Source organism: Pinus tabuliformis, chromosome X (genome assembly GCF_031772625.1).
Source record: "Pinus tabuliformis cultivar Carrire ecotype Pingquan chromosome X, CPIR1, whole genome shotgun sequence".
NCBI lineage: Eukaryota > Viridiplantae > Streptophyta > Pinopsida > Pinales > Pinaceae > Pinus > Pinus tabuliformis.
In genome coordinates, this window is record NC_142308.1 from 329952617 (window position 1) to 329972459 (window position 19843).

At 36.1% G+C, this 19843-nt stretch overlaps 1 protein-coding gene across 1 annotated transcript in view; it reads left to right on the plus strand.

Annotated features, from left to right (window-relative positions):
• Nucleotides 1-19843, plus strand: part of LOC149139794 (serine/threonine-protein kinase RUNKEL-like) — a 73536-nt gene that overhangs the window by 23542 nt on the left and 30151 nt on the right. The window contains exons 3-4 of the mRNA XM_089448978.1: nt 15802-15854; nt 16153-16228. Coding sequence (XP_089305104.1) covers nt 15802-15854; nt 16153-16228 — 129 coding nt within the window. The remainder of the gene's footprint in view (nt 1-15801; nt 15855-16152; nt 16229-19843) is intronic.

Genomic DNA, 19843 nt, shown 5'->3' on the forward strand with positions numbered 1-19843 from the left:
TGTAGATTTGAGAGAGAGATTTTCTCAAGTGAAGAGTGAGAGAATCAAGGTTGAAGAGTAAAAGTTTGTAGCTGAAAATTTTGGAGAAGCGAACTTAGTGGAGGTCAAGGTCGTACGAGTTACTAAGCACTAGATTTGTAGAAGGCCATACATTGTGTTGAATGGTGTTGTCATTGATGCTAATGTTGGTCCTTGAACACTCTTTTTAATATTCGTCTAGTTTGCATTGATTGGAAGCTCCAAATAACAAGAAGCCTTGGAAGAGAGGATGAGAAGCCCTAGATGCCCCACACTTGTTGAAAAATTTGAGGATGAAGACTAGTGAATTTGCTCCCATAATCATCATCGTTTGATTCTCCTCGTTGTGTCGATTCCAATGATAAGTGGCATGTCATGTGGGTCCTCTTAGTTGAGGAGATATGGCTTCTTGAAGTTGAAACCCCATTTGTTGGTCAAGGAACCCCAAAGGAGGTGCTACAAGCAATTTTATATTATACAAGGAAATTAAAATTTAAGGGGACTATCCTAGTCAAAGTTAAAAAAAGAGAGGGATTTTATCAAGGATAAATCATGAAAAATTGAATTGAAGTCAGCCTCCAAAAATAAATTTACTTTTGGCTCCAAGAATTTAAATTTGAATTTGAAACTTAAGGTCGACTTCCCACCTTAAGCTGGTCGACCTGCACCTCTAGGATGCCCTTCAGCCTCTACAAATACAAGGGCCATCTACCCTCCATGGACAAGTGAGTAACTCACACATATTATTTGAGGTTTCTGCAGACTAGCATTGTCATGATTATTTGAAGAAAAGCTCGAAGCATTATGAGGTCGAGTTCTGGGAATTTGGTTTGGGAGGTGCATCATTTCAGATCTTCAAGCGGATCTGATCTTTTGGTCGAGTTCTTTGCGACTTTTGGCACAGTCCTTTTGAAGTCATTTCAATGTACTTGTTTGAGTTGTTTTAGGTGGATTTTGAAGCAGGATCTGAGCTTCTTTTGAGGCACATACTTGGGCATCTCTTGCTGTGATTTATGAAAGGAAAAGCTTCCCCTAATCCACACTATCTCTGAGCAAATTTATTCGGCCCTGAGTGGCATCCTTTGTATTATCTCGAGGCTGATTCATGGTACCATTTCAATAGCTGGAGTTGAACCATTTTAGGTCTTCATCTCAGTCATTGTGGCATTTTCGTATCGATTAAGGACTAATTAACACAAGGTTCTAATCTGAAGCGGTTTCTTGTATTTTTTGTGGTTAATCTCTGCAGCATATTAAGCCTCCTAAGGTTTAGACTTCGGCCCTTCTCTCTGAAGCTAATCTTGGTTCTTACTCTCTTTTCTGAAGTTATCAAGGTTATTTTAAAGGCTTTTCTTTTTTGGCTTTTGAGGCTTAATACTACACTAATTCTTTATATATCTGGTGGTTAATTTCTGAATGGCTTGCGACATTTTTCTTCAGTCCTGAAGCATTTGTGAAACAATTTTCCATCGTCTCCATGGATGGGTATTGTTAAAACACTGTAGACTAACAGAGTGGTTGATTGAGCAAAGAATGTGTTGTCTTGTCTAGAATATTGTGCTGCTAATTGAGGCCAAATTGGTTGAGCAGTGAAAGGTTACAAGTGTGTTAGTTTATGGTTGATGTGACTTGTTACATTGCTGCTAAGAGGATGACAGTGGGGCTTGTATATCTGAGCAGAAAACTTTGTGTTAGGTACCCTATTTTGAGGAGTAATTTGACAATATTCTTGAGGCCATCCTCGGCATGCTTGAGGCTCAGATTAGCACTTTCCTTAGGCCTCACGCAGTGGCACAAAACTTAGCTGAATTAATAAGACCTAAGACAAAGCATCATTACATCATCAAGGAATGAAGTATAAGCATAATTTCAAGGATTTATTTAAGGACTGTCTATGGTTTCCAAAAGTTTGTTGCATTGACAATATATTGCAAAGGACAAAGGTATATGATCAAGCAATAACCAACCTTTGTGAGGTGTGATAGCTCAAGTGATTGAAAGCTAATTGAAGTACTGAGCAAGTTTTAAAGTTGTACATTGACTCATGATGTAACTTGAGCAGAGCTGTTGTAGTAGTGCACTTGACTGAGTTTTATGCTGCTAAGCAGAGCAGAGATGCTAGGGTTCTCTCATTGATGATAGTGTTGAAAGCTATTGGAATGTCCAGCTAGGTTTTGATCTTTGTTTAGAGAGAATATGAATGTTGTCTGCTAGAGCTAGGGTTTGGCTTGATGATTTTTGTTGAATGCCATGCATGTGAGTATGAGTTGTTGAAAATTGAGTATTGCTTGAGTAATAGATTCAGATTAGATTGGTTGGTTGATTGATATATGCTGCAATAATAATGATCAGATTTGTAATATGTTGCTGTTAAGGTTTTTGCTTGAGTTGTAGTAAGGGTTTGTGGCTAATTATGAGCAGAAGGTTCAGGGTTGTTTTAATGGTTGTTGATTTGAGTTCATAAACTAATGTATTTTTGAGAACATATTGATGCTGCCAGGGTATGACAATGAAAGTGTATCATTTAACTAAGAATGTTGTTGATTGTTGAGCTAGGGTTTTAGTTGCAGAAGTTATATTGTTGTAGAGGTGGATCTAGTTTGAAAATTGTGAAAAATGGTCCACTGTGGTGAATTGTTAAGAAGGGTGGCAGGGTGGTGCAAGGCAGGAGATTGGAGGCTCCTTTAGGTTGGAGCTTGTGCATGGTGTTGAAGGATCCTTTCAATCAAAGCTTATAAAACTAGGGCGTTGGAGTGTACTTCCAATTGGAGTTGGTAAATTAGGGTGTTGGAGCGTCCTTCCAGTTAGAGCTGGTAACTCCGGGAGTTGGAGCTTCCTTTAGGTTGGAGTCTGTAAACCAGGGGGTTGAAGCCTCCTTTAGCTGATGTTGAAAATCTTGGAAGTTGGACCTTTCTATTGATGCAAATTTGAAGACCTATATTAAGAAGAGTTTAGTAGTTTGAAAAACTACTAGTCTACTGTTTTGGATGTTGTGCTTTGATGAATGGTGTTGTTATTTGTTCATGTGATGTGATGCTAACTTATGTTTTAATCTAATGCTGATGACAATCAATGTTCTGTGAAGTTAAAATCAATTGATTGAGGTGAAATACTGATTCACCCCCCTCTTAGTGTTTCCAACACGTGGGAGTGAGATCTAGCTCCAAGAGAGTCACATGAGCTGAGGATTTGTGTAGGAAGGTTGCACGTGTGACAACAAGGTCGAGTTCGGGTCGCATGTGTGAATAGAGTAGTATGCAAGTTGCACATCTGATGGCTAGGAGAAAGGAAGGTCGTGTGTGTGAAAATGAACCATGTAAAAGTGCAGTTTGAGGTATTTAGGGAGTTGAGTTTTCCAGGTTCCATTTATTGTAAAAAATTTGTATTTATTTGTGGGCCAATTTCCCTATAAGGGATCCCTTATCTATTCTGAGAAATAAACGTGAAGGATAAATTAGAGGGTTTATATTTTTTGTTATGTGTGATTGATTTCCTACTTGTGCTTTTGCTATCGAATTTTGAGTAAAAAATACCAATGAATTATATTCAGTAATTTTAGAAAATAATTTACTAGGTCAAATATTTTATTGGGTTATAAAAATTGCTTGGAATATAAATAAGATTTGGTATTCAAGATATTAACATGATATCAAAGTAAATAAAACAATGAGAGAAGTAGGAGATTAAATTTTCACATAAGGTTATAACATATTAATTTCTAGTAGTAAAATTTTCTTTGGTTGAGTATTTGATTTTGAAGGATGGTTGCAATTGGGTTAAGATTTGAACATTGGTTGCATCCAACTATAGTCCTTGGAAGGAGATGATAACATTGGTATTGATGGAGAATGATATTTGGTGTTTGTTGAACATAAACTTGTCCCTCCTATCATTGTTGCATAATTGCCCACCAATAATTAAAAGGATGTGAAAGCTAGGAGGACTATTTCGGATGTGGTGAAGGATCATGTGATCCATCATTTATTTGGAAAGAAGACTGCCAGGGAGATGTTGGAGGCTCTCAGAAAACTATACTAGAGCGAAAACCAAAATAGGAAAATGGTGTCGAGGGAGAAAAAACTCAAGGGCACCAAAATGACCAGATTAGATACAATAACTTCTTATCTCACCAAAGTAACACATGCTTGTGATGAGTTGGCTGCAGTTGGAGAGGTTGTGATAAAGCAAGAGTTGGTGAGGATGGTCTTAAATAGTTTCACAAAGCCATGGGCTCCCTTTGTCAAAGGCATTGTGGCATGAGAAAACCCTCCAAACTGGGGGAAACTTCGGGATGATTTCAGCGAAGAGGAGATTTGAGAGAAATCTTTGTATGGAGGTTAGCAAAAGGGTGATGATTATAACCTTGACCTTGCCAGTCAGGCAAGGAAGGGCAAAGGGAATTCCAAGAAGAATCCAGGAGGAGAGACTACCTTGCAGGATAGGAAGAAGAAAGACATGAGTAAGGTGAAATGCTTTGCGTGTTGTTGTCGCACAAAATGTCTAGGCACCGCATGACGACGACTCAGATCGGGGGCTGTCACCTTGATCCCCAATCTTTCCGTTTAAGTTGTCTCCTAACATCAGACTAATGGGGTTAGACCCTATGGAAATGGATGGAAGAAAGATTAGTTGGGAACCAACCAATCCAGGAGACACAGTTGAGCGGCCAAGTACTTGTTTAGATCTAACAAGATTTAAAGGATTCGATTATATTTAGATGTTTGAAACCAGTGCTTTATGGAGTCAACTCTTGCTTATTAAATTTAGGACCAAGTACAGGATGGGCAACTGCTGCTTTAATGAGTAACTATCGTATATGAAATGCAATTCCTACGATTTAAGTGAAATGCAGGAGTCTTGGTTAATTTTATTTAAATCCTTATTCTAAGTATGTCTTTTGATCTTTGTCTGTATTGAGCCTAAACTTTATAGCGAATGGCAGAGAGAAGTCAAAGTGCAACACACGAGGGTGTGATTAATGATCCCTCCCCTTGAAATCTAATGTACCTGGTGCCTTCGGCGCTGTAGAGGTTGGGGCTTTGACAATTGCAACGTCATCATTTTAGACACTAAAAAAACTAGACTTCTCAAGAGAAGACGGAAAAGTGTTCCTATCTTTCTTTCAACCAAGCTTAAGCTTGGAAGTACATTTTAAAATGCAATACTAACCTAGAATGCAGAAATGCAAGGCATAACGATTGTCGAAGATGATAGGATAGAGCGAGACTTAAGCTTTAGGAATGTTTATATTACAGTTTTTTCTGAGTTATATGTTAAGGCTTCAATTTCACTTACAAATATAAATGCCCACTTCAACAAGCAATGATTGAAAATGAAACTTCACAAGGTATTCAAGTCGTTGCAAATCTTCATTTTATCCCAACTTCAATATGAAAAAGACCCAGAACAATAGCTTTAAAACTCAAAGCAAATTATTTAGAGATGCCCAACACGTAATTAGATCATAAGCTAATCAACTATCCTTGGATTATTCAAATTATTTTCAATGTCACTTTAGCTCAAAGAGAACAAAACTCAAGACAATTACCCTTAGACTTTTCAATGAACAAGGAAAGCCAATCTGAAAATATACTATGCTAAGCACTTCTAAAACTGAAGATATTAAACCCTTGTACATTTGGAACTTCAGATTTTGAAATCAATACCAAAAATGAGACAACAAACATTAAATTTTCTAAATATCAATCTCAAGATTATCTTTCAGTTCTACTAGTGATTAAAATAAGGACAACAATGAATTAAATTTTGTTTTAGTGTTTCAAATTCAGAAATTTAAGACAATATACAAATAACAATGAACTTGAAATGCCAAACAGATGCCTAATTAACCAAATGCCTATGAAACTTTTCACTTATGATGAAATCAATTTTCGTGATCAGTCTTCAAAAAATTTAGGAGAGAGAACTCAAATTTGCAAACCTTCTATCCTCGGTGATTGTATTTGATGTATTCGATTTCTATTTAGTAAAAAAGTAAGAGTTTAGAAGATGAACTAGCCCTTGAAGCTTCTTGCCCCCACTGTTCTTCTAGTGTTGAGCAATTTGAAGATACAATACTTACCCATAGCCCATTTCAATCTCAATTTCAAATAACAAAATCCTCTTTAACTTGGGATTTTTTTTTGGAATTTTGCAGCGTGAAGGAAGATGGCTAAATGATGAAGAAAATGTGGGCAAGAGGGATAGCATGGAAGAGGAGAAGGTAAAGCTTATGGTGAGGCTGAGAGGAGAGGCTACCAGAGGCAGTGAGGGATTGAGTGAGGGCTGCGGGTAGCTAGGTGAGAGGAGATGGAATGGAGAGTTGAGCAAGGGAGAGCTGAGCAGTGAGGCAAGGTAAATGGGCTATCGCAGGCAGAGGGCTTCACGACAAGCAAAGAAGGGCTTGTAGCCAAGCGGAGGGGTGCCGAGGACGGTAACACATGGCAGAGAGTGGCAGCCACGAATTTAATGCAGGCAGGGATATGGTAGGGGTAGCGGTAGCCAGAAGGGGCAACAAATAGAGCCACCAAAGGCTGAGAAGAAGCTGCGAAATAGAGGCTGGGATGAGAAGGAAAAGGGACGAGGGTTAGGGCCGCAGAAGGGTAAGGAAAGGGGATGCGGGGTGGAGGAGTGACAATGGAAGGTAGAGGAAGGCTATTGGGCAGCGAAAGGAGAGGAATGGAGGAAAGATGCCGTAGACAAGGCTGTCAGCAAGGAAAAGAGCCAACGACAATAGGGAATAGAGGCCATGACCAAGGTTGAGCCGAGGAGCTCCTGACAGGAGAAGGAGGTGCCAAGGAAGGGTTTAAGGAGATGAGTAGAGGTGAGGGACTATGCCAAGGGAGCTAAGGGTTGTCCCAAGCCCAAACAAACAAATATATATATATATATATATTTTAAATTTAATTTCTATTTTGAATTATTTTTACCCAAAAATTCTTATTCCGAATTGAGATATGTTGTCTTCAATCCCTCTCGAATTTTCTGTGAAAAACCCCAGATCCAAAACTTTAAATGAATGACCTAAGCGCGCAAAAGTTTGAGGCGAGATCTCGCCCTCCAGGGCCTAGATCTGCCTCAAAACCAAGAGATCTCCTTGACAAACTTCAAATCTGTGCTTGCACACATTAAAAATGAAACCATAGATCCCACATATATACAAAAATTAAATTAAGAACCCAAACCCAGATGTTAGAAATTCGAGATTATATTATACAAATGTCAAATCTATACAAATAAATTACAGATCTATCAGATTTGAAGAGTATGAGGCCGACTCTGCTATCAGTTTTGTAAATTTATGCTTTTTCTAACCAGATCTAACTATTTAGCACAATTTATTAAAGATAAATAAAATTCTTAATTTAGGTACTAGCCCATAAAATCCTTGCAAGAAAAAAATTGTTAGATAATCTTAGGATTTTAGTGAGGAGGGCTCTCTAGATCTTATGTCTCGGGAGTCGGTTGGTCCAATGGAGGACTTACCCAAATGCTCAATTTATGAATACGATTGTTTTCTGCACACTTAAGATTTAAGCTGTCAAATCAGTAAAGATATAAAATAGTGATTAAATCTTCAAAGATTAGAGATACCTACTAATCAAATTAAGTTATAAAGCTACTTTAAAGCCAACAACCTATGCAAGATACCTGTGCAATATGTTATTCCACAAGAGATATTAACTAACAACTTATAAAATAAGATCAACAGAATATTAAAAACAATGTTACCATAAAATATCGGAGAGGAACACTGGCATCAATAAAACCCAAAGACTTTGCACTGTTACTATTCTAGAAAAAGATTGCAAGAGAGCTTCAAAAGCTAGTACACGATTCAATAATCAGATCCTTTGTGAGACAAATGACTTCTAACTTATAGATAAATTTTCCAAATGGTTAGTTGGCTTGATCCCTATCAAAGTAATCTCGATTGTTAATAAAGAGTTTATTATCTTTTAATCATCACCTAAGTCACCTGACACGGGGATTCGGGACACGTAGGATTCGAGATTCGTGGTGTCGGATTCGGACACGCTGACCCCCCAAAATAGGACACGTTATATATTCTTTTATATATATATATATATATTAAAAATTAGATATTATCATATTTCTTACACAAATTTTAATTAATGATACAAATTTAATAATTTATTGATTTCAAACATAGATCTTCATCTATAGCTATTAGCATGCATAGTACATACAAAATTCAAATACATGTCAATCTATTATCTATTTATTATGCTTGGCCCTCTTGCAACCACGAGAAATGTCTAATTTTTTAGTCTTGTTGGAAAATCAGGATCTTTGTCACTAATATCACCCTCTAAGCATTAATATCCAGAGGTATCTTTGTCATTACCTCTGTATCTATATAGGGATCTTTGTCATTAATATCACCCTTTAAGCATTACCATAAGATAGAACAAGCATAACATGTCAAGTCAAGATTTTGTTTGAGTGATGCGTACATTTTTAGGGGGGTCATGATAGAGGAGTTCGACAACCAATGTCACTAACATCAAGGTACATAGAGGGATTGGTGCTATTGATTAAATACGAGTTCCATACCCTAATACATGACAAAATTCAATGGAAACATTGCAATCCCCCAATCGTAAAATCCTGAAAAACTGATAAGTCTGCTGGATTTTGAATGAAATCTAAAATTCTACATTCTCCATATGAAATCCAATGAGGCCGGAACCACTCTCAAACATCCTGAGTCATTTCATGGTAATGTTAAAAATTTAAGTAAAAGGATGAAAATGAAGATTAAGGAGAATGTCACTTTTACTTTAAGAATTTAACATTACCATGTGTACGTTTCCCAAAATCGCGACATGCTTTTGAAAAGCGTGACACGACCTCGGATTTGACGTGTCGGAAAAAGACACGACGTGTCATATGATTTGGACACGAATCCGGATTGAATCGTGTCGGATTCGCTGGATTCGGGATTCGTAGGGGGTTTAGGACGAGTCCGGTGACTTAGATCATCACTGTTGAAATTATTTATTTTTTGGGGAAATTTAAATTTTCATTTTATTGATTTTTAATTAATTCAAAATTAATTATTTTGAATTAATTTCCTCAAAAAATTGACTTTGACTTAACCACTAAGGCCCAAGGGTCCAACATTTATTGAAATTTTCAATATTCTCTTGGTGGGGGGACCTCTAAAAATTAATTTCTCTAGAACCCACAATTTTTTTTATTTGGAGAATTTATTTTTCCTAAGACTTAATTTTGACTCAAATTAATTAAATTTCTGGCTTAGGATTTTTAATTTATTTTTGCCAAAAAATTTAATTAATTGACACATGAGGGGATTAGTTATTTTTTTCCAACCCTCTAATATTTTAGCATCACAGCTAAAATATTATTTACATAAGATAACTACATTTAACCCATTAAGGGGGTACACCCACTCGTTATAGACCCTCAATTATTTACCCAATTCTGTGACTCAAATTTGATCTAGTAGACCAAGTGATTTGCAATAAAATAATTTAGCTAATTAGTGAAAATTATTCCTAAATCACTTTACAGAAGATTCGACTAGAACACTAGGACTTACCTAAAATCTTGACGACAAAATCCACTCTAGCTTTGGGGTGAGGCTGGAGGGGAAAACTCTGTCAATCATTTGTGTTTAGAAACACAAATGAGTTGGTGAGACGAAAAACCTCCTAGGATGAAAATTGTCATCAAAATAATAGTCTTACCTAGGTTGTTATATACATTATGATCTTACTAAGATCATTTACATTATAAACTTGTAGAATGGATTTACAACTTTGACAAATTGTCGACTGATGAATCCAAGATGATTTGAATGCTCGAGCATGATGGAATTCCTTTGCGAAAATGTGTATTGCTATAAGGTAGTTGACACAGAGTGGTCAACACGTGTCACAAGATTGGCCATTATGTAGGTCATTGTCTGAATAAGAAGAAAGGAAAGGGAAAGGTACAACAAGTTGCAACCTTGGCAAACACACATGTTAGTAATTTTGCCACCAAGTTTGAGAAGGAGTTCTCATTGGTATCTTGTTTTTTTGGCATTGCAGCCAAGGGTGCTTGGTTTATGGATAGTTGTGCTTCTCGACATATGATGGGATCATGGGATCTATTCACTGGTATTTCAAAGGACGAATCATATCAACATGTGGATTGACGTTAGGGTGGAGATCACTTTTTCCCACAAGTGTTGTTTTTTTTGGCATTTTGTTATGGTTTAAAGCTATGTCAAGGTTCACTTGTGACCTTTGGCCTAATTGAATGCCCAAGTAAACCTGTTTTAGGGCTTTTGCTTGTAAAATTTGTGAAGTGAGATTTGGTTTCCCTCATGGGGAGTCTCACTCACTTATCCGTCATTCATCACACTTCTCCTTCTATGAAAGTACACACTAGCTATTGTTGTCTTTCTTCCTTGGACTCAATGTAGCTTTATGGAATGAATTGTCTTTTGAGGAGGAATTTTGCATGAGGAGACTTATTTGGGATTGATTGAAGAGATTCTTGTGGAATGTTTGTAAGTTTAATGTTTATCTTCCATTTTTGCATGCTGTCTTATGAATTGGGGTTTCTATATGTGCCTTATTAAAAATTGCAATATTTATCTTGATATCTTAATTTTTCATGTTATGCAAAAGTGTTTTCCTTGAATCCTTCAAGAGAACTATGGTATGTGCATTTCTTGAACTTAAAATCTTTCATTTAAGGAAGTCATTAGGGTTTGTAAGAAGAGACTCTTGCTCTCTCACCCTCTTCATCAAGGCCATTTTCATAGAATTTGCCCTAAAAACTTCTATTGCTCAATGAGATCAAGGCACTAGTCTAGTAGGTGTTGATCAATTTTTATTTATACATATTTTCTCCCTCTCTCTAATTTGTAGGTATCTAGGGTTAGGGTTAGGGTTAGGGTTTTTCATGAAATTGTGCTATACAGTAATTTTACTTGATGCGTTATTGCCCTTTTAATAGGGATTGCATTTAATAAATTGAAAAATTAAAAATCTAGCATTAATTGCATAATACAACCCTACAATTAGGGTTGACATCATTTTTTTATCATTTTTTTTTCTATCATTTTTGCCATACAAACTCACTGGCATACCCTAAGCCTTGCATGCCTAATTGATAGCCTTGTTCTTTGATTGATCCATCATTGGAAGGCTATTTATTCTAGCTGTTATATGACATTGCAAGCCATATCATTTAAGATCTCTCAAACCCTAACTTATAATAGTTCATTAATCTATTTAAGAGGTCTAAGAATAGAGTACTTGAACCCTAGTAAAGAGTATCTTAGCCTTCTTGGCTTTGCCAGTACCTTATCCCAATCATTAGACTTTGCATCACCTTAAACCCTTCTTGTTGAATATCCTTTAGGTGATCTATATAGAGAAGCCTACCTTGTGGGATTTAATTCACCACTAAACAACTTGAGAAAGTTCATCGAGGTGATAGTGGTGGTCGATGTCTTGTTGCCATAAGATCTAGATTGACCTAGTGGGGCTTTGCACTAGGTTGGCTACATTTTGTAGTAATAGTACCAACTACTGTTATCAGGAATTTGGCATCATCACTCTTGGGTAGATGTTGTATGCCTAGATGCTCCACTATCCACGTACCAAACATTCCTTGGAATCGTACTGGTGGAGACGCAAGATACAATTAAGAAGTATTTCTCAAACTTGAAAACAAAATCATTCATTTGAGCTTTTGTAGAAGTTGCTACTTGCTTTTGTTGTCGCTTCTTCTTGCCCTTCTCCAGACATTGTGATGCCAAATGATCGAACTTAGGACAGATGAAGCACTTGATTTACTTAAGTCGTTCTTCCCTAGTCGTGTGGATGACTCCTCACTCTTTCCATTACCCTTGATGGGTCCTTTACCTTTTTGGTTGACCAATTATAGATAGGTTTTCGTCACTTTCCTTCATGATGGCATGTGATCCCATCCAAATTTTCTCTTAGATATAATCTTGCCACAATTTATAGCTAGGAAGGTTCTCCCAAGCACAAATACGTTTGACAAACGGTTCCGATGAAGTTGGGAATCCATTTAGTGCTATGTTCACCAACTCTGTATGTGTAACCTTATGCCCAACTGCTGCAAGTTGATTACATATATGCACGATTTTCATTAGGTAACTGGTAATGGTGCTTGATTTGGTCACCTTTATGAATTTGAGTTTCTTTGGCAATATCATCTTTCTAGTAATGTTCTCACTCTGGTAGAGGCTAATTAGGGCATCAACCATCTCCTTTGCCATTGTCTTCTTAAATATGTGAGGAATTAGGTGATCCTTCACAACATCCAAGACCATTTGCTTTTCATTTTCTTCTTCTTATGTGCTACCGATCGTTGAGGATCTGTAGGTGGAGGCACAACATCCTTGACGATGTCTCAGAGATTATTTTCTTCCAATATCATGTTACCTTGACTTTCCAAGGCAAGAGTTGGAGGCACCATCCAATATGTCCTCAAATTTGAGGCTTGTTGATGCCATCATTGAGTTTGTTGCACAAACTCGTAAATCTGAAAATAAAATAGTAATAAATTTTGCTTGCAAAAGTGCTTAATCCTTTGAGCAACAATATTGAAACCCTCTAACTTTTGGTCCTTGGTTTTGATAGTGGAATCTGGATATATTGTCATAAACCTTTGAGGATCTCAGTTAGAGACCTTGCTCTGATACCATGTAGATTTTAAAACCCTAGATGACCATTGTTCTATGTTTCTCTTAATTAAATAAATCAGATTTGAACTTATTTAATCACAAAAATAAATATTTTTGAACTTGCAACAATCACACATATAGCGAAAAATGAAAAATGGAAGCATAAACATGATATAACAATAATTACACCCTCAAATCAACTTTTCACTTAAATATTCCAAACTTATAGGGAAACCTTCACTGACTATCAAAGCAATGTTACACAAAGCAAGCGTGTTTTTTAGAAGCAAAGGGTCAGAAGTGTCATTTTTAGAAAATCCTTGGAAACGAAGTGTTTCATTTTAAAAAAACATCCAAAATACCAAATTTGTTGCAGAATATATGAAAACATGCATATTTGTAAATAAATCAAGATAGAAATGGCATCCATAGTAATTTAATGATCAATTATTCAAGCATGAACCATCTAGACTCTAGATTCTATCAATTACAAACAAACATACAAATTTTTAAATCATATAATAGAAAGTATGTCATTCACTTTTGGATAAAAAAGGTTAGCTAGCAACTATCAACGATTACATGACCAAATAGATATGCTTAGAAAATAGGACATCTACACATCGAAATATGAAGACCAAAAGGTCCAATACAATAAACTAAGCTAGTTGCAAAACACTGCTCTATAGAAGAAATGTTCACCAATTATGGAAGCACCCATGTTGCCAAATGTTGTAGCTGTGGGGTAGCACCGCGATGCATGTTCCACTCCTTGATAAACAATGTTCCACCATCACTTATTTTAGGATCCTCATCACTAGTATCATCCTTCATCCTTTTCTTCTTTGTCTAGGCTTTGTCTCTACCTTGATTCTCTAAGGACATAAGTCAACACCGCCCAATTTTGATAAAACTGCTTAACTCAAGCCATAAAATTTGGTAAAAAAAACTTAACATCCCTGATCAATGGTTTCGATTTGATTGAATGATACATTTTTGCTATGGTCATGACAAAGGAGTTCAAAAATCAACACCACCAGCACTAGGGTGACATATAGGAATTGGTGTTCCTGATTAAACCCCAATCAAATACCCCACACGTGATAGAACCTAATGAAATGCTGCAATGCCATTGATCGTGAAATCCTAAAAACTATTAAGTCTGCTGAATTTTGAATGGGATATGCAATTCTATTTTCTCCATATGAAATCCGATGAGGTTGGAACCACTCTCACACATCCTGAAACAATTATGATAATGTTAAAAATTGAAGTAAAAGGATGAAAATGTAAGATAAAGGAGAATGCTACTTTTAAATTAAATTACCATTAGGGAGCATCTAGGAAGCGTCTAGGGAGTGTCTAGGGAGCATCCAGGATGCATGATTCAACACTTGGGAGCACGGTTTGGCACATGATGGTTCCAAATTTCCATAAACTGCGCAAATTGAGCCTGAAGCTTGGTTTTGCTTTTTGGAAGCATGGTTCCAGGGGTGCTTTGGCAATGATTTTGCAAGGTTCTAGGGTCTGGTGCGAGGGAGGGGATGGTTCCTGCAACATTGTGTCAAACTAACAGCTGTACAGTTTACACAAAAACCAGATCTGCACTTTTGAGATAAATCTGCCTATTGCATATCTGAGAATCTGCCTGCTTTGGCTTGCTTCTCTACCTTGGCTCCTTTCCAATGCTCGGAATCTATTCAATTGGTCTCTCATGATCAGTTCTTCCTGGTGTAAAAAAATGTGTTGCGACACACCTCATCTTGTCTTATTTATGCTTTGAGAGAGATTACTAATCTGCTCAATCATAGCTACTGATTTCCCAAATTTTAGCAACCAACCTCCTTAATTTTATCAACCACCTTATCTCGATAATGAGGTGTATGACTAAGATTAGAACAAATTTAACTCACTATATTCTAGAATCTCTAGGATATTTCGTTTACATTTCTATGACTATGAGAATATAGGAAAATTGACTTTCACTTGTATTTATTTAAGTGAAATTTCATGCTTGTATTATTTCCCACTTTTATTAGGTGGTCACTGGAAGTTGTGTTGAACTACTATTGATCCTGAAAATTTTTAACCCCGAATTGTTCAACAGAACGGAAAAGACCCAATAACCTAGATACTTTTTGTCACTATTCTTTACATCCAGGATTATGTCCTGGATCGTTTGATATAAATCCAAAGATAAGAGAAATGAAAGATATCACTACTATGTGCTGTGTGTGCTTCCAGTTATTTTGATGTTTGCTCTGAGATTTGGATTGCAGCCCTGTGGCTAGCTTTGGCCTTGCACCAGCTCATTGAGGGATTTGATTCCTCTAAGTACTTGATAAGTTTGGAGTTAAGATGGATTTATGCTGATTTATTGGAGTTGTGTTGCATTATTGACTTATTAATGTATTTTGATATTGCCTCGTAGCCTGACTAAATGGTTTACTGGATGTTATTTTCATAGTTGACTATTAATGAATGCCAAATGGATTCTAGGCTCGAAACATTAGAGTGGAACATTATCTGGTAACAAATTATTTTAAACATTTGTGTAGGCTAAAACAAGTAATAGCATCATCTGCTCAAAGTAAATAAAGTAAATTAACAAAAATATTTTTTAAGTTCACAAGGAATTTAGCTTGCCTAACACTGTGGATTTCAAATCAAATTAGCGAGCATTATTTTTTTCTGCAGAAATCATCCCAGCTGATAAATTGAGAAAAATAAGTTTCCTTTTAGAAAATGCCCCATATTTGGTAGTTGAGATAGTGAGACAAATGCCTGCTTTACACTAATGTACTTGAAAGAAATTTGGAGTTTAGTGCAGAAATATACAAGCTCACTCTTACTAAAGATACCTTTTTATGATGTAATTTGTTTTCAAAAACTAAAATCAGATGGCCTGGCATAAATCTGTTGATAGAGATGAACCAAAGACTAAATGATATAGTCAAGTTGTCATGGTTGATAAACATCTTCGTTTCCTGAATCTTGTGTATTCAAAGCTGCAGTGTGTAAACTAGTATAGCTATCCATTAATTTCATTTCAAGTTTGATTTCATTAAACTTTGATTGACATGTAGGTGCGGACTCTTCACTCTCTGGATCATCCAAATGTCCTCAAGTTTTATGCATGGTAAGTTGAACATGATTAGTCTTCTGATGGATTTCACCTTCTATGTGCCTTTTTTAATATTTTGTCCTTTTAGTCTCTTCAGGTAAACATTTGCTGTTATTCCGAACTTTCATTAGCCAATATGTCTCCCATGAGGAGAAAATTGAAATATTGAGGTTTTACCTTGATACTGAATTTTGTGATTCATAATTTATTGGGATGCTTTTTTTAGTTCTTTTCTGAGTTTCCAAGAAAAGAAGGAATAGTTCATGTTTAGTAGTCGTTTGATATTCATGCTTAATTCAGTTGTATTTTTTAGGTACGAGACTTCCGCTCATCTATGGCTTGTTCTTGAGTATTGTGTGGGAGGAGATCTTCTGACATTGTTGCGGCAGGCAAGTACTTACTATAGGTGCCTTTAATTTAGTAACATATATATAAATTCATGATATTCTCATGTTGCAGATTCTGTGTTTATTTGATCCGCAACTTTACGACTGCCTGATAAATTGTTTTTAATGAAATAAATTGATATTCCTTGAAGCACACATTACAGAGTAATTTTACTAGTCAATACAAACAAATCTTCTCGAAACTTGAATCTGTTCAGAGTATGTTTTTTTGTCTTATCTGGAACATCTATTTGTAATTGCATTTTGTTCTTCAAACTCTGGCATATGGTTAAAGGCTTTATTAATTTGATTGGATATTGAAGGATTTTTTAATTTTTTAATATTTTTAACCCATGAGAAATATCTTTATATTCTATATGAGGAAAATACATGTTTCTGTTCTCAAGGGACTACTCAGACTCAACAACAATGCTCAAAGCCATTACAACAATGCTCATCAAAGCCATTACAACAATGATCATCATGTCATTTTGGGGATTGAACCTGGATGTGGAGGATAACAATCATTTCTCTAAGACACCCAAGATAAACCCAATTGACTAATATTTAAGGAAGTTATGCAGATAACCCATGCCAATTCCACATCAACATATTTCATCATCAGATTCATGATTTTGTTCTTGAGGTTGAGTTGCATTGTTTCCTATTTGGAGGCTTCCCAAGTCATTGCAAGAATTTAGGTGCCTAATAAGCAGGGAGATATGTTTCAGCTTAATATAATTGTGAGTGTGGGTTATTTATGTTGATCAGGTTGGTTTTGCTTTGTATCTGCTTTTTTATGCATGTTGATCTCCTGTGTGGTCGATGATTCTGGTCTGGCGGTATATGAGTATGTGCTTTGTCACTTAGATTACTAGATTTTTGTATGTGTATTTCTTGTGTATGACATGATACAATAAGATGTGCAATGCAAGGAAGACTTAGTCGCAAACTAAGAAATTATCACCTTTTCATTTAAAGCCACAAATATATGAACTTTTAGCTAGGGTATGCATTGCTGTGCATTTTGATGGTCGAAGTTCCCTACTTTTCAATCTGATTAGAGAGTGGAGACTTGGCCTTTAATCCAAGTGGTTATAGAAAGTTGCATGATGGTAGACGTTTTTAGTATACCTGGAGGTTCAAGAAGAGTTGCTGCACGGGTTGGGATTGCCAACACCATTCCATAGGTCAAATAGTGGCTAATTTAATGGTGCCACATTCAAGAATGTAGGGGTGAGGCATTTTCAATGTAAGAAACATTTTGATAAATCTAAAATAGATTCTTTTATTAGCCTAACTTTGACAAGCATATTGTCATTTCCTGTGCATTTGGATGGTTGGAGTTTCCTACTTTTCAATCTGATTAGGGAGTGGAGACTTGGCCTTTAATCCAAGTGGATATAGAAAGTTGCATGATGGTAGACATTTCTAGTATACCTGGAGGTTCAAGAAGAGTTACTGCACGGGTTGGGATTGCCAACACCATTCCATAGGTCAAATAGTGGCTAATTTAATGGTGCCACATTCAAGAATGTAGGTGAGAGGCATTTCCAATGTAAGAACCATTTTGATAAATCTAAAATAGATTCATTGATTAGCCTAACTTTGACAAGCATATTGTCATTTCATGTGCATTTTGATGGTTGAAGTTTCCTACTTTTTCAATCTGATTAGAGAGTGGAGACTTGGCCTTTAATCCAAGTGCTTATACAAAGTTGCATGATGGTAGACGTTTTTAGTATACCTGGAGGTTCAAGAAGAGTTACTGCATAGGTTGGGATTGCCAACACTTCTCCATAGGTCAAATAGTGGCTAATTTAATGGTGCCACACTCAAGAATGTAGGTGAGAGGCATTTCCAATGTAAGAAACATTTTGATAAAGCTAAAATAGATTCTTTGATTAGCCCGACTTTGACAAGCATATTGTCATTTGAAAGCTTGTTTTCAGCTTTTGGATTATGTTGCGATGGAGAAGTATGAAAGTTATATAATTTGGACTTTTTCTGGCAATCATCATTGGAATCCAGCTATATAATTCCTGGTTAAATTGTAATTTTTCATTGCTGAAATTGCATTTTTGAATGCATAAATAGATTCAGCGTCCTCAAAAACCCCTATTGCATTTGGAATTTTGGATTGTGCAATCTCAATGCTTGTTATCTCCAATTCTTCTAAATTTTTAGCTGGATTTTGGCAAAAATGGTTGGAAAAATATGGCCATAAAAGGTCCAATTGTAGTATGCTTAGACTACCCCTGTTGCCATTAGTTAATGGAGTTTGTTATTGGACCCAACTTTGGTGATCCCACAACAAAAGTTAAAAGGAATGATTTAAGTTGTCCTTGTTTTGATTTTTAGAAGTAGGTACTAGTTATCAAAACCATAATGCCTTTTTTTTGTTTCCAACATGGCACTGATGCTATAATTGCTAAGATTAGTGCTATCCATAATGGTGGAATTGTCCGGTCCGATCGTTTTGATGCCTAAACCGGTTGGACCAATAGCACAAAATTGGAAAAGGTTGGTTCTATCGAATTGGCCATTTTTCACTGAACCGACCAGTTTCGTACAATGCAACCAAGGACCCTTCGAACACTCTCTCTTTTGTTTTTTTTAACAATCTATGAGCGGGGAAACATAATATTCAACCCTAGGGGACTACTAATGCTAAATAAGTAATGGTAATGTTAAATTCTTAAAGTAATTTTACTTAAAAATTTTGGCATTACCATAATTGTTTCGAAATGTTTGAGAGTGGTTCCAACCTCAATGGATTTCATATGGAGAAAGTAGAATTTTATATACCACCCAAAATCCAATAGGATTAACAATTTTTAGGATTTTAGGATTGTGGGGATTGCAATGTTTACATTGGATTCTGTTGTGTATGAGGTTATGGAACTAGCATTTAAGCAAAAGAACCAAGCCCTCTATGTACCTTGATGTTTGTGCCATTGATTGTTGAACTCCTTTATCAGCTCCCGTGTCAAAATGTACCCATCACTCAAACAAACTCTTGATTTGACATGCTAAGATTTTTCAATCTTATTTTATTGCTTAGAGGGTGATATGATGACAAGGATCCCAATATAGGAAATGATTTTGATGATATGCAGGTATTGTTGTAGCATGATTTTTTTTTGGATGCTAGAGGCTATCTAGAGTCTCTTTGTTAATGTGTTTTTGATTTAGAGATGGATAACGGATTGCACACAAGGATATTTTGGTTATAACTTATATGTACGCTTGCAATATATCTGTGTGTGTAAGAAACATTGAATATTTTTTTCTAATGGTTTGGGTTCATATGTAGGATGCCCATGAATATATATGTGTGTTGTTTTTTTAATCAAAATTTGAATATTAATGTATTTTTTATTTGACCGGCTTTTTGGTCTCATTTGTTTTGGCTCTGATCTGGTTCCGTATTTTGGAGTCAACTGGTTTGGTTTTGATAACATTGGCTAAGATGCTTCAAATTTGGGAAGGATTAGCTAGCATGGAAAAACACAGTCTAGTGGCTCCTTTGGATCCTTCCTATAAAAGCAAGTTACAAATGTGAATGATACAATAAAATAAAACTATATGAAAACATAAGAAATGCAGGGTTATCAA